The 14,990-nt window shown below is 47.0% G+C and overlaps 1 protein-coding gene across 1 annotated transcript in view; it reads right to left on the reverse strand.

Annotated features, from left to right (window-relative positions):
• The window catches only part of ITPR3 (inositol 1,4,5-trisphosphate receptor type 3), a 467,836-nt gene that overhangs the window by 209,171 nt on the left and 243,675 nt on the right, over positions 1 to 14,990 (reverse strand). The window contains exon 12 of the mRNA XM_069238858.1: positions 1,598 to 1,697. Coding sequence (XP_069094959.1) covers positions 1,598 to 1,697 — 100 coding nt within the window. The remainder of the gene's footprint in view (positions 1 to 1,597; positions 1,698 to 14,990) is intronic.

The raw sequence follows: 14,990 nt of genomic DNA on the forward strand, positions 1-14,990 counted from the left end.
AATCCGTCCCAAAAGTGACGGTAAAGTGACGGATATACCACCAGCCGTATTACGAGTTCCATAGGATATAATGGACTCGTAATACGGCTGGTGGTAAATCCGTCACTTTTCCGTCACTTTTGGGACGGATTAACACCTCCTCCAAAGTTAGAATAACCCCCTTTATGTTTATAACGAGGCAACATTAAGGGGGTCATTCTGACTCCCGCCGGGCGCGGTCACCGCGCGCCCGGCGGGAGCCGCCAAAATACCGTACCGCGGTCGGAAGACCGCGGCGGGTATTTTGAGTTTTCCCCTGGGCTGGCGGGCGGCCTTCAAAAGGCCGCCCGCCAGCCCAGGGGAAAATGACCTTCCCACCATGAAGCCGGCTCGTAATCGAGCCGGCGGAGTGGGAAGGTGCGACGGGTGCTGTTGCACCCGTCGCGTATTTCACTGTCTGCCAAGCAGACAGTGAAATACTTGTAGGGGCCCTCTTACGGGGGCCCCTGCAGTGCCCATGCCAGTGGCATGGGCACTGCAGGGGCCCCCAGGGGCCCCGCGACCCCCCCCTACCGCCATCCACTGGATGGCGGTAGGGGGGGTCGGAATCCCCTCGGCGGCGCAGCTAGCTGCGCCGCCTTGGAGGATTCCAAAGGGCGGCGGTACACTGGCGGGAGACCGCCAGTGTTGCCGGTCCGACCGCGGCTTTACCGCCGCGGTCGGAATGCCCTTGGGAGCTCCGCCGGCCTGTCGGCGGTGCTCCCGCGGTCCTCCAACCCGGCGGTCATTGACCGCCAGGGTTGGAATGACCCCCTAAGTGTCAACTGAAGAAAATGAAGATGACTTGCCCCTGGTGTGGCTAGATAAAATCAGGCAGTGAACGCTGACTTAACCATGGCGCCCATCCCCTTGTAACCCAACAAGAAGACATGATCCCTGTCAGGAGCAGGATGGACGAATGTGACACAACACATTCCAGTACAAAGAAACCTCTACTGTCAGCAATGGAGTAGAAATTGTAGACTATGGTGAGGACATTTATTTCCAGATGTAAAATTCTGGTTAGCAGTAATGTCTAGCAGAAGATATTATACTCAAATGAAAGAGAACTTCCCCCATAATTACACGCAAGGTCTTTAATTGGACAGCCAGTAAAAAGACAAAAAAATTCCAGTTCTCTTTATCCAAACATTGATAAATGATAACTGCAAACAATGAGGATTCCACAACGTCCCTTTTTTGATGATGTCTGATTGGAGGATGAGTCCTATTTTGAGGTCACTCATTGTCGGGTTCTTTTAAGAACCCACTGGTTTGGTGTGCAAACTACAAAGGACATCATGAGGTTTCAGCAGCTTTCCTTCCAAATATCCCACATGCCCCCCAATAACCCTCTGTTTTAATTTCAGTGACTTTTTTCGAATTACTTTATTTTATCGTAATCTTGATCTACACTGCTCTAGAGCCCCGTGGATAAGAATTTTTTTTGGGGGCAGTCGACATAAAAAGTCAGAATCTGAAAATGCACTAGAATTATAACTTGAGGGTTCCATATAAGGCCTAACTCAACTGCTATTGCATCTAGGATTCCTCAGTGCAGCTTCATCCTCAGACATACCATTAGTCGAATGGGTCTCTCCTCGCCGATGTCAATAGGCACATTGGTACTCTGGATCCAGGTGTTCGTGCACAGGTGTCGCAGCCTCACAAATGAGTTCCTAAAACATAGCAACCAACCAGCCAGGGTTAATGATTGCTCTTGTCCAAAGACATGCCTGAAAGTATTTAGTATCTTACTTTTACAATAACAATTAAATCTATCTCACTATACGAATCAGAGGAGAGGGTAGATCGTAGCTTATACCTTGAGTTCATGCTTACATACCAATGCAGTCAGGGAATTGTAGCCATGTAATCCTCAAAAAGGTGAAAACTTCAAATGTTGTAACACACTGGGATGCGAACGTTGGAGAACTGTTGAGCAATTAAGCTTTCCCTTGCCTAAATTATTTCAATTCTGTTTATTACTAATTAAATATTTGTCAGGAATTTCCCTTGCCGAAATATCTGACAGATATTTGATCTTACAAGGTTCTTCTGTCTACCAAAATCACGTATTCCACAGCAGTCCATATATCGCCAGTCGTCATGCGCACTTAACTCAGCACAACATTTACATCAGGTCAGTCATACCATTGACGCCATAACGTTCCATAGAGTGTTTACGAGAGGCTCAGCTTGTTGCATACCGGTGAAATTACTATAAAGTAGTGGCTATATGTTACAATCAGTCAGGAGGGTGCGCTTATTTTACAAAATGTGAAGGCAGTATTTGTTTCAAGCATTTTTTTGCCTTCGTCATCCTCCAATCTGCCTTGTCGCCGATATGTGCTCGGGTGATAGGGAAATCAGGAGCTCCCCAGGCGGGCTGGGGGTCAGGCTGGGAGTGGAGAGGCAGATTCAGTGACATCTCAGGCAAAAAAGGCCTCAGTTATCCAGGCCGGTAAGGGCCTCCTGGTTTTTCACTTAGGATATTTCCCTTTGTTTTGTTGTGTTTACTGCTGTGCAGTACCACATATAGCCTTGGTAAGCATAAGGAGCTTTTGGATGTTCAGAAATCCTGGAGGAAAGGCGCCATGGCCTGTATGTGCACAGAGGGATTTTGTAACATGACGGTAACTATGAACATGTTAGAACTGGGACGGCCCCGGTCATATATAAAGTGAGTCTTACATGTGTGTAAACTCTTTCAAGTTATCAACTTTTTCAGAGAACCAACCTGTCAAGAAATCTCCACTACAGCCCCAAACCCTCTAGGCATGAAGTGAACATAGCCTTCTGTAACGTTGCACCTTGTGGGAAAACTTTGAAAAGAGGTAGATATACCATTAAAGCCCCACTGCACCAACAAATATTATGCATTAGAACATTGGAACGTTGGCAGCTCCAATGGAGTGCTGCGGGCTTTTACTGGCCGTACAGCTGTGAACAAAGCCTCATGGAGCCCGAGGGGATTTTAATCCCCTCGGCCTCCGTGAGCAATTTGTTTTATTTAATAGAACATTCTGCCCTTAGTGGCAGAATGTTCTAATAGCCTTAGTACCCGCCGTAGCGGGCTCTACCGGCTATTAAAGGCCCTTTCCCTTGTTAAATGCCCTCGCCTTTGGCTCGGGCATTTAACGCGGGAGCGGGCCTTTAATAGCCGGTAGAGCCCGCTACGGCGGGTTCTAAGGCTATATTACAGACTTGGCAGTTTCCTGTGTTGTCAATTTACTGAAAAATTGAATTCATCCAAACATCAACTATATCCTAAATGTATGTTTGAAAACTATCTCTCTAAAAATACTTCACAATGCAGTGATATAATTGTGTGTACTAAGCTGAAACGGTTCTGCAGGTTAATGAAATGCAGTTTTTGAATTTCAAACAGATCATACTTATATATTGTTGCTGCACGATGTCTTTAATAATGCAGGACACCCTAGTTACTCCCTTTTCAATTAGCCTCCAATTAAATACTTGCCCATTTATTTACCAGTTTTTAGGGCTGGTGCCAAGTCGAGTAAACAGCAGCACAATGCTGCTGTTGACCTGGGGCCGCATGTAAATGTCAGGAGGGCCGCATGCGGCCCCCGGGCCGTACTTTGAGTATCACTGTCTTAAATCATCTTTCGAACTGCAATTCAAGTAATTTGATGTGTGGCATATGGTAAACATGCCATTTATTATACATTGGACAAAGCACACAAAAAGTAAAAAACAGATCATATCAACATTGTAGCAGATTCAGATGTAATATCATGGCAGCACCCATTGTGGCTCATTTTGTGGAAATGAATCATTCAGAGAATGAAATCAGGTGGCACATTATAGAGGTGGTCGAAAAAACGCCACATGGTGGTGATTTGCAATTACTACTCAATAAAAACAAAACGCAAGTGGATTATGAGATAAAATACTGTGGAAAAGGTCTGAACACAATGGAAAATTGGCATATGATTCTTCTTACATTGCTCCACGCTGAGCAAATATTAGCAATTTGTTTTTTTAACAATTATTTCCGTTTCTCTACAAACTAATGCTGCGGTCCTCAGCAACATTACTGATGATTTGTTTTTCACAACTTCTAATGTTCCTTTCCATGATGATGCTGTGTCTCCCAGTCTCTTTAACATTTTCTGAGCATAATCAAATAGCAGTTCCATATGTCTTTAAACTGCAGTAATGGTTTTACATATGGGTTACAACAGGTACGCTTGGTTACTGCTCTCCACCTTCTTCAATCCCCCCCATTTGTTTACCCAATATCTCTCCATCCAGCCATAAATGAGGGGCTCTTTAGCAATGCAGCTGTCTATTCCATTCACATGACAGAGACAACTCATTTCTAATGTGTTTTGTCTAAATCCAGCAATATGTGGGTGGTCGCTGAACCACGTGTACTGTTTTATCCATTTACTTGACCAAAGCAAATAATGTTTTACAGAACACATTATATATCGAATTTTCATTTAACATCCGGTTGCTTGTCTGAATTTTGGGTATAGCAATCACTTTAAAATTGAGCATATAGATAATGTTGGTAATCTTGTAATGTGCAATTGCTGCTCCATGTTATCAATGTACATGCATCTGTCCCAGAAGTTCTATTTAAGTTTGTTGATTCTTACATCACATTTTTAGATGTTAATTGTACCTTGGAAACGTAATTATATATTTTTTATTTTGCAACAATCCTTTGTCCTGGGTACATGGGTGATGTCCTCACGACGTGGGTCAGACATTGCTCAGTTAACTGAATTATTCCACAATTTAGCATGTGGATAACGGTGCACTGGACATCTTGTAATATGCCCATAGTATAGGTTGTTGCCCCTTTTTTAAATTCAATTAAAAAAAATGTAGTTATATTTCAATGACAAAATTGTGATTCTTTCATCAATTAATTTTCTAGGTTTCTCTTCTACTTTTCAAATCAATTTTCTCCTTTTTTATAATTCTTGTACCCAAGATCACATGGGGTACATTTTCATGCCACGCATCGACCATATTTTTAATTAGATGCTGCACATGTTCTTAAAGTTACTGATGCTGCTGAACAAGGATGCATAATGAAGACTGTTCAGCATCTGTTGTATCTCAGAACTGGGTAAGCAGTGCACAGTGTGGGTCAATCTACAGTTCATCTTTGTGTTCCGGGTCCTATGCTTTTTTTTTACCGACTGCTCAGGTGGGTCATATTGATTTTTGTTAGGCCCTATTCAATTTGATGCTTACATTGGCCTTATTTGCCGACCCAAACTTGCTGGTCCAACCCGGAACACATACTGAATCAGTGCTGATTCCTTTCCGCACCTTAAATTCAGGTAAGCAGCGACCGTTGGGTCTTTCCCACTATCCGGCCAAGTGGTTTTAAACTGAGTCTTACCACAATTCATTATTTTCATAGATTTACCCTTTTATATCAGACTGATATGAGACATTACTCAATTAGGGGCATATATATGAGAAAGTGGCCCATCGGTCCCGATGCACTACTTCTCTTGCGTCGCCCTTGCCCCACCTAACGACACAATGGTTGCACTGTATTTGCAATACGGCGCATCATGGCATTCGTTACCACAACAGCATCATCATTTTTTACACTGTTGTGGTGCTTTGCTGCAATAGCTAGTGCAGCAGAGCACACAAAGGATTGTTTTTCAACGGGTGCTTCATGCCTCAAGCAGGCGTTAAAAATGATGGAAAATATGCCACAGTGAAATCTACTAAATCTCACTACACCATTTTTTCAGGCCTCCCTGTGTCAGAACGCCCCCTCGCACACATTATGCATGGTGCAGCATAATGTGGCGCAAGGGGTTGCAAAGTGGCACAATGCATGAATTGCGCCACTTTGTAAATCTAGCATGGGAGAAAGACCACCTTAGTGCTGCCTTAGTGTCCAAAAAATTATGCTTTGGCAGCACTAAAGAGGCACAAGGTCCATGTAAATATGCCACTTAGTTTAGCAGTTAATCCAATCTATCCTCAAATGGGACAACCAGAACCTACTCTGAACACTCCTCGCTTCAGTCCAAAAAGTTTTTATTTACTGGCACTTCAATTTCCACCATTTTACAGGGATTCAATTCTTCGATTTTTCGTTTTTAGGTCCTTCTGGCCACATTATATGTAAATCACTTTCTTCTCCCAAGGCCATATAACATTCCATTAATTGAATTTAGTCTAAAATTATTATAATCATGTTTTACAGAGCTTCAATTTGTTCCAATGACCCATTTTCATGATGATGACTGTAAGGAAATGCCTCCTTGGCATGGTTGCCCCCTGACTTTTTGCCTTTGCTGATGCTATGTTTACAATTGAAAGTGTGCTGAGGCCTGCTAACCAGGCCCCAGCACCAGTGTTCTTTCCCTACCCTGTACTTTTGTATCCACAATTGGCAGACCCTGGCATCCAGATAAGTCCCTTGTAACTGGTACTTCTAGTACCAAGGGCCCTGATGCCAAGGAAGGTCTCTAGGGGCTGCAGCATGTCTTATGCCACCCTGGAGACCTCTCACTCAGCACAGACACACTGCTTGCCAGCTTGTGTGTGCTAGTGAGGACAAAACGAGTAAGTCGACATGGCACTCCCCTCAGGGTGCCATGCCAGCCTCTCACTGCCTATGCAGTATAGGTAAGACACCCCTCTAGCAGGCCTTACAGCCCTAAGGCAGGGTGCACTATACCATAGGTGAGGGTACCAGTGCATGAGCATGGTACCCCTACAGTGTCTAAACAAAACCTTAGACATTGTAAGTGCAGGGTAGCCATAAGAGTATATGGTCTGGGAGTCTGTCAAACACGAACTCCACAGCACCATAATGGCTACACTGAAAACTGGGAAGTTTGGTATCAAACTTCCCAGCACAATAAATGCACACTGATGCCAGTGTACATTTTATTGTAAAATACACCACAGAGGGCACCTTAGAGGTGCCCCCTGAAACTTAACCGACTATCTGTGTAGGCTGACTAGTTTTAGCAGCCTGCCACAAACCGAGACATGTTGCTGGCCCCATGGGGAGAGTGCCTTTGTCACTCTGAGGCCAGTAACAAAGCCTGCACTGGGTGGAGATGCTAACACCTCCCCCAGGCAGGAATTGTCACACCTGGCGGTGAGCCTCAAAGGCTCACCTCCTTTGTGCCAACCCAGCAGGACACTCCAGCTAGTGGAGTTGCCCGCCCCCTCCGGCCAGGCCCCACTTTTGGCGGCAAGGCCGGAGAAAATAATGAGGAAAACAAGGAGGAGTCACTGGCCAGTCAGGACAGCCCCTAAGGCGTCCTGAGCTGAAGTGACTCTAACTTTTAGAAATCCTCCATCTTGCAGATGGAGGATTCCCCCAATAGGGTTAGGATTGTGACCCCCTCCCCTTGGGAGGAGGCACAAAGAGGGTGTACCCACCCTCAGGGCTAGTAGCCATTGGCTACTAACCCCCCAGACCTAAACACGCCCTTAAATTTAGTATTTAAGGGCTACCCTGAACCCTAGAAAATTAGATTCCTGCAACTACAAGAAGAAGGACTGCCTAGCTGAAAACCCCTGCAGAGGAAGACCAGAAGACGACAACTGCCTTGGCTCCAGAAACTCACCGGCCTGTCTCCTGCCTTCCAAAGATCCTGCTCCAGCGACGCCTTCCATAGGGACCAGCGACCTCGACATCCTCTGAGGACTGCCCCTGCTTCGAAAAGACAAGAAACTCCCGAGGACAGCGGACCTGCTCCAAGAAAAGCTGCAACTTTGTTTCCAGCAGCTTTAAAAGAACCCTGCAAGCTCCCCGCAAGAAGCGTGAGACTTGCAACACTGCACCCGGCGACCCCGACTCGGCTGGTGGCGATCCAACACCTCAGGAGGGACCCCAGGACTACTCTGATACTGTGAGTACCAAAACCTGTCCCCCCTGAGCCCCCACAGCGCCGCCTGCAGAGGGAATCCCGAGGCTTCCCCTGACCGCGACTCTTTGAACCTAAAGTCCCGACGCCTGGGAGAGACCCTGCACCCGCAGCCCCCAGGACCTGAAGGACCGGACTTTCACTGGAGAAGTGACCCCCAGGAGTCCCTCTCCCTTGCCCAAGTGGAGGTTTCCCCGAGGAATCCCCCCCTTGCCTGCCTGCAGCGCTGAAGAGATCCCGAGATCTCTCATAGACTAACATTGAAAACCCGACGCTTGTTTCTACACCGCACCCGGCCGCCCCCGCGCTGCTGAGGGTGAAATTTCTGTGTGGACTTGTGTCCCCCCCGGTGCCCTACAAAACCCCCCTGGTCTGCCCTCCGAAGACGCGGGTACTTACCTGCAAGCAGACCGGAACCGGGGCACCCCCTTCTCTCCATTCTAGCCTATGTGTTTTGGGCACCACTTTGAACTCTGCACCTGACCGGCCCTGAGCTGCTGGTGTGGTGACTTTGGGGTTGCTCTGAACCCCCAACGGTGGGCTACCTTGGACCAAGAACTAAGCCCTGTAAGTGTCTTACTTACCTGGTTAACCTAACAAAAACTTACCTCCCCCAGGAACTGTGAAAATTGCACTAAGTGTCCACTTTTGAAATAGCTATTTGCCAATAACTTGAAAAGTATACATGCAATTTTGATGATTTGAAGTTCCTAAAGTACTTACCTGCAATACCTTTCGAATGAGATATTACATGTAGAATTTGAACCTGTGGTTCTTAAAATAAACTAAGAAAAGATATTTTTCTATACAAAAACCTATTGGCTGGATTTGTCTCTGAGTGTGTGTACCTCATTTATTGCCTATGTGTATGTACAACAAATGCTTAACACTACTCCTTGGATAAGCCTACTGCTCGACCACACTACCACAAAATAGAGCATTAGTATTATCTATTTTTACCACTATTTTACCTCTAAGGGGAACCCTTGGACTCTGTGCATGCTATTCCTTACTTTGAAATAGCACATACAGAGCCAACTTCCTACATTGGTGGATCAGCGGTGGGGTACAAGACTTTGCATTTGCTGGACTACTCAGCCAATACCTGATCACACGACAAATTCCAAAATTGTCATTAGAAATTGATTTTTGCAATTTGAAAAGTTTTCTAAATTCTTAAAAGACCTGCTAGGGCCTTGTGTTAGATCCTGTTTAGCATTTCTTTTAGAGTTTAAAAGTTTGTAAAAGTTTGAATTAGATTCTAGAACCAGTTGTAGATTCTTAAAAAGTATTCCAACTTTTAGAAGCAAAATGTCTAGCACAGATGTGACTGTGGTGGAACTCGACACCACACCTTACCTCCATCTTAAGATGAGGGAGCTAAGGTCACTCTGTAAAATAAAGAAAATAACAATGGGCCCCAAACCTACCAAAATACAGCTCCAGGAGCTTTTGGCAGAGTTTGAAAAGGCCAACCCCTCTGAGGGTGGCAACTCAGAGGAAGAGGATAGTGACTTGGAGGACAATTCCCCCCTACCAGTCCTATCTAGGGAGAACAGGGTCCCTCAAACCCTGACTCCTAAAATAATAGTCAGAGATGCTGGTTCCCTCACAGGAGAGACCAACACCTCTGAAATCACTGAGGATAGCCCCAGTGAAGAGGACATCCAGTTAGCCAGGATGGCCAAAAGATTGGCTTTGGAAAGACAGATCCTAGCCATAGAGAGGGAAAGACAAGAGATGGGCCTAGGACCCATCAATGGTGGCAGCAACATAAATAGGGTCAGAGATTCTCCTGACATGTTGAAAATCCCTAAAGGGATTGTAACTAAATATGAAGATGGTGATGACATCACCAAGTGGTTCACAGCTTTTGAGAGGGCTTGTGTAACCAGAAAAGTGAACAGATCTCACTGGGGTGCTCTCCTTTGGGAAATGTTCACAGGAAAGTGTAGGGATAGACTCCTCACACTCTCTGGACAAGATGCAGAATCTTATGACCTCATGAAGGGAACCCTGATTGAGGGCTTTGGATTCTCCACTGAGGAGTACAGGATTAGGTTCAGGGGGGCTCAAAAATCCTCGAGCCAGACCTGGGTTGACTTTGTTGACTACTCAGTGAAAACACTAGATGGTTGGATTCAAGGCAGTGGTGTAAGTAATTATGATGGGCTGTACAATTTATTTGTGAAAGAACACCTGTTAAGTAATTGTTTCAATGATAAACTGCATCAGCATCTGGTAGACCTAGGACCAATTTCTCCCCAAGAATTGGGAAAGAAGGCGGACCATTGGGTCAAGACAAGGGTGTCCAAGACTTCAACAGGGGGTGACCAAAAGAAAGGGGTCACAAAGACTCCCCAGGGGAAGGGTGATGAGACAACCAAAACTAAAAATAGTAAAGAGTCTTCTACAGGCCCCCAAAAACCTGCACAGGAGGGTGGGCCCAGAGCCTCTTCACAAAACAATGGGTACAAGGGTAAAAACTTTGATCCCAAAAAGGCCTGGTGTCATAGCTGTAAACAGCATGGACACCAAACTGGAGACAAGGCCTGTCCCAAGAAAGGTTCCACTCCAAACTCCCATCCAGGTAACACTGGTATGGCTAGTCTCCAAGTGGGATCAACAGTGTGCCCAGAGCAAATCAGGGTCCACACTGAAGCTACTCTAGTTTCTGAGGGTGGGGTGGATTTAGCCACACTAGCTGTCTGGCCGCCTAACATGCAAAAATACAGACAGCAACTCTTAATTAATGGGACTAGAATAGAGGGCCTGAGGGATACAGGTGCCAGTGTCACCATGGTGACAGAGAAACTGGTTTCCCCTGGCCAATACCTGACTGGAAAAACTTACACAGTCACCAACGCTGACAATCAGAAAAAAGTACATCCCATGGCAATGGTTACTTTAGAATAGGGAGGGGTCAATGGCCTGAAACAGGTGGTGGTCTCCTCAAATATCCCAGTGGACTGTCTGCTTGGAAATGACCTGGAGTCCTCAGCATGGGCTGAGGTAGAACTAAAAACCCATGCAGCAATGCTGGGTATCCCTGAACTGGTGTGTGTGAAAACAAGAGCACAATGCAAGGCACAGGGTGAACAAGTAGAGCTGGAGTCTGGAAGAATGGCCCAGCCTACCAAGAGAACAGGAAAGTCAGCTGGGAAACCAACTGCAACACAGCAAAAGAAAGGGAACCTCTCTTCTCAGGAAGAAGTTCTGCCCTCTGAGGGAACTGAGCCTTTGGAGCTTGAACCTTATCAGGTTGAGCTCTTAGGCCCAGGGGGACCCTCAAGGGAGGAGCTGTGTAAGGGACAAGAAACCTGTCCCTCTCTTGAAGGCCTTAGGCAGCAAGCTGCTGAAGAGTCCAAAGGCAAGAAAAATGGAACGCATAGGGTCTATTGGGAAGATGGACTCCTGTACACTGAGGCCAGAGACCCCAAACCTGGTGCCACTAGGAGAGTGGTAGTGCCTCAGCTGTTCAGGAAGTTCATCCTAACATTGGCCCATGACATTCCCCTTGCTGGACATTTGGGACAAACCAAGACGTGGGAGAGGTTAGTCAACCACTTCTACTGGCCCAATATGTCCAACATGGTTAAGGAGTTTTGCCTCTCCTGCCCCACCTGTCAAGCCAGTGGTAAGACAGGTGGGCATCCAAAGGCCCCCCTCATTCCACTTCCTGTGGTGGGGGTGCCCTTTGAAAGAGTGGGTGTGGACATAGTTGGTCCACTAGAACCTCCCACAGCCTCAGGAAATATGTATATCCTGGTAGTAGTGGATCATGCTACCAGGTATCCTGAAGCTATTCCCCTTAGGTCGACTACTGCCCCTGCAGTAGCCAAGGCCCTCATTGGTATCTTTACCAGAGTGGGTTTCCCTAAGGAGGTGGTGTCTGACAGAGGTACCAACTTCATGTCAGCATACCTAAAGCACATGTGGAATGAGTGTGGGGTGACTTATAAATTCACTACACCATACCATCCACAAACTAATGGCTTAGTTGAGAGATTCAACAAGACATTAAAGGGCATGATCATGGGGCTCCCAGAAAAACTCAAAAGGAGATGGGATGTCCTCTTGCCATGTCTGCTTTTCGCTTACAGAGAGGTGCCACAGAAGGGAGTAGGATTCTCACCCTTTGAACTTCTGTTTGGTCATCCTGTAAGGGGACCACTTGCCCTTGTTAAAGAAGGCTGGGAGAGACCTCTCCATGAGCCTAAACAGGACATAGTGGACTATGTACTTGGCCTTCGCTCTAGAATGGCAGAGTACATGGAAAAGGCAACCAAAAACCTTGAGGCCAGCCAACAGCTCCAGAAGTTTTGGTATGACCAAAAGGCTGCACTGGTTGAGTTCCAACCAGGGCAGAAAGTCTGGGTTCTGGAGCCTGTGGCTCCCAGGGCACTCCAGGACAAATGGAGTGGCCCTTACCCAGTGCTAGAAAGGAAAAGTCAGGTCACCTACCTGGTGGACCTGGGCACAAGCAGGAGCCCCAAGAGGGTGATCCATGTGAACCGCCTTAAGCTCTTCCATGACAGGGCTGATGTGAATCTGTTGATGGTAACAGATGAGGATCAGGAGGCAGAGAGTGAACCTCTCCCTGATCTTCTGTCATCAGACCCAAAAGATGGCACAGTAGATGGAGTGATCTACTCAGACACCCTCTCTGGCCAACAGCAAGCTGATTGTAGGAGAGTCCTACAACAGTTTCCTGAACTCTTCTCCTTAACCCCTGGTCAGACACACCTGTGTACCCATGATGTGGACACAGGAGACAGCATGCCTGTCAAGAACAAAATCTTTAGACAGTCTGACCATGTTAAGGAAAGCATCAAGGTGGAAGTCCACAAGATGCTGGAATTGGGAGTGATTGAGCGCTCTGACAGCCCCTGGGCTAGCCCAGTGGTCTTAGTCCCCAAACCTCACACCAAAGATGGAAAGAAAGAGATGAGGTTTTGTGTGGACTACAGAGGGCTCAATTCTGTCACCAAGACAGATGCTCATCCAATTCCAAGAGCTGATGAGCTCATAGACAAATTAGGTGCTGCCAAATTCCTAAGTACCTTTGACTTGACAGCAGGGTACTGGCAAATAAAAATGGCACCTGGAGCAAAAGAGAAAACAGCATTCTCCACACCTGATGGGCATTATCAGTTTACTGTTATGCCCTTTGGTTTAAAGAATGCCCCTGCCACCTTCCAAAGGTTGGTGAATCAAGTCCTTGCTGGCTTGGAGTCCTTTAGCACAGCTTATCTTGATGATATTGCTGTCTTTAGCTCCACCTGGCAGGATCACCTGGTCCACCTGACGAAGGTTTTGAAGGCTCTGCAATCTGCAGGCCTCTCTATCAAGGCATCCAAATGCCAGATAGGGCAGGGAACTGTGGTTTACTTGGGACACCTTGTAGGTGGAGGCCAAGTTCAGCCACTCCAACCCAAGATCCAGACTATTCTGGACTGGGTAGCTCCAAAAACCCAGACTCAAGTCAGGGCATTCCTTGGCTTGACCGGGTACTACAGGAGGTTTGTGAAGGGATATGGATCCATTGTGACAGCCCTCACTGAACTCACCTCCAAGAAAATGCCCAAGAAAGTGAACTGGACTGTGGAATGCCAACAGGCCTTTGACACCCTGAAACAAGCAGTGTGCTCAGCACCAGTTCTCAAAGCTCCAGATTATTCTAAGCAGTTCATTGTGCAGACTGATGCCTCTGAACATGGGATAGGGGCAGTTTTGTCCCAAACAAATGATGATGGCCTTGACCAGCCTGTTGCTTTCATTAGCAGGAGGTTACTCCCCAGGGAGCAGCGTTGGAGTGCCATTGAGAGGGAGGCCTTTGCTGTGGTTTGGTCCCTGAAGAAGCTGAGACCATATCTCTTTGGGACTCACTTCCTAGTTCAAACTGACCACAGACCTCTCAAATGGCTGATGCAAATGAAAGGTGAAAATCCTAAACTGTTGAGGTGGTCCATCTCCCTACAGGGAATGGACTTTATAGTGGAACACAGACCTGGGACTGCCCATGCCAATGCAGATGGCCTTTCCAGGTTCTTCCACTTAGAAAATGAAGACTCTCTTGGGAAAGGTTAGTCTCATCCTCTTTCGTTTGGGGGGGGGTTGTGTAAGGAAATGCCTCCTTGGCATGGTTGCCCCCTGACTTTTTGCCTTTGCTGATGCTATGTTTACAATTGAGAGTGTGCTGAGGCCTGCTAACCAGGCCCCAGCACCAGTGTTCTTTCCCTACCCTGTACTTTTGTATCCACAATTGGCAGACCCTGGCATCCAGATAAGTCCCTTGTAACTGGTACTTCTAGTACCAAGGGCCCTGATGCCAAGGAAGGTCTCTAGGGGCTGCAGCATGTCTTATGCCACCCTGGAGACCTCTCACTCAGCACAGACACACTGCTTGCCAGCTTGTGTGTGCTAGTGAGGACAAAACGAGTAAGTCGACATGGCACTCCCCTCAGGGTGCCATGCCAGCCTCTCACTGCCTATGCAGTATAGGTAAGACACCCCTCTAGCAGGCCTTACAGCCCTAAGGCAGGGTGCACTATACCATAGGTGAGGGTACCAGTGCATGAGCATGGTACCCCTACAGTGTCTAAACAAAACCTTAGACATTGTAAGTGCAGGGTAGCCATAAGAGTATATGGTCTGGGAGTCTGTCAAACACGAACTCCACAGCACCATAATGGCTACACTGAAAACTGGGAAGTTTGGTATCAAACTTCCCAGCACAATAAATGCACACTGATGCCAGTGTACATTTTATTGTAAAATACACCACAGAGGGCACCTTAGAGGTGCCCCCTGAAACTTAACCGACTATCTGTGTAGGCTGACTAGTTTTAGCAGCCTGCCACAAACCGAGACATGTTGCTGGCCCCATGGGGAGAGTGCCTTTGTCACTCTGAGGCCAGTAACAAAGCCTGCACTGGGTGGAGATGCTAACACCTCCCCCAGGCAGGAATTGTCACACCTGGCGGTGAGCCTCAAAGGCTCACCTCCTTTGTGCCAACCCAGCAGGACACTCCAGCTAGTGGAGTTGCCCGCCCCCTCCGGCCAGGCCCCACT

The sequence above is a fragment of the Pleurodeles waltl genome, chromosome 6 (genome assembly GCF_031143425.1).
Source record: "Pleurodeles waltl isolate 20211129_DDA chromosome 6, aPleWal1.hap1.20221129, whole genome shotgun sequence".
NCBI classification, from domain to species: domain Eukaryota; kingdom Metazoa; phylum Chordata; class Amphibia; order Caudata; family Salamandridae; genus Pleurodeles; species Pleurodeles waltl.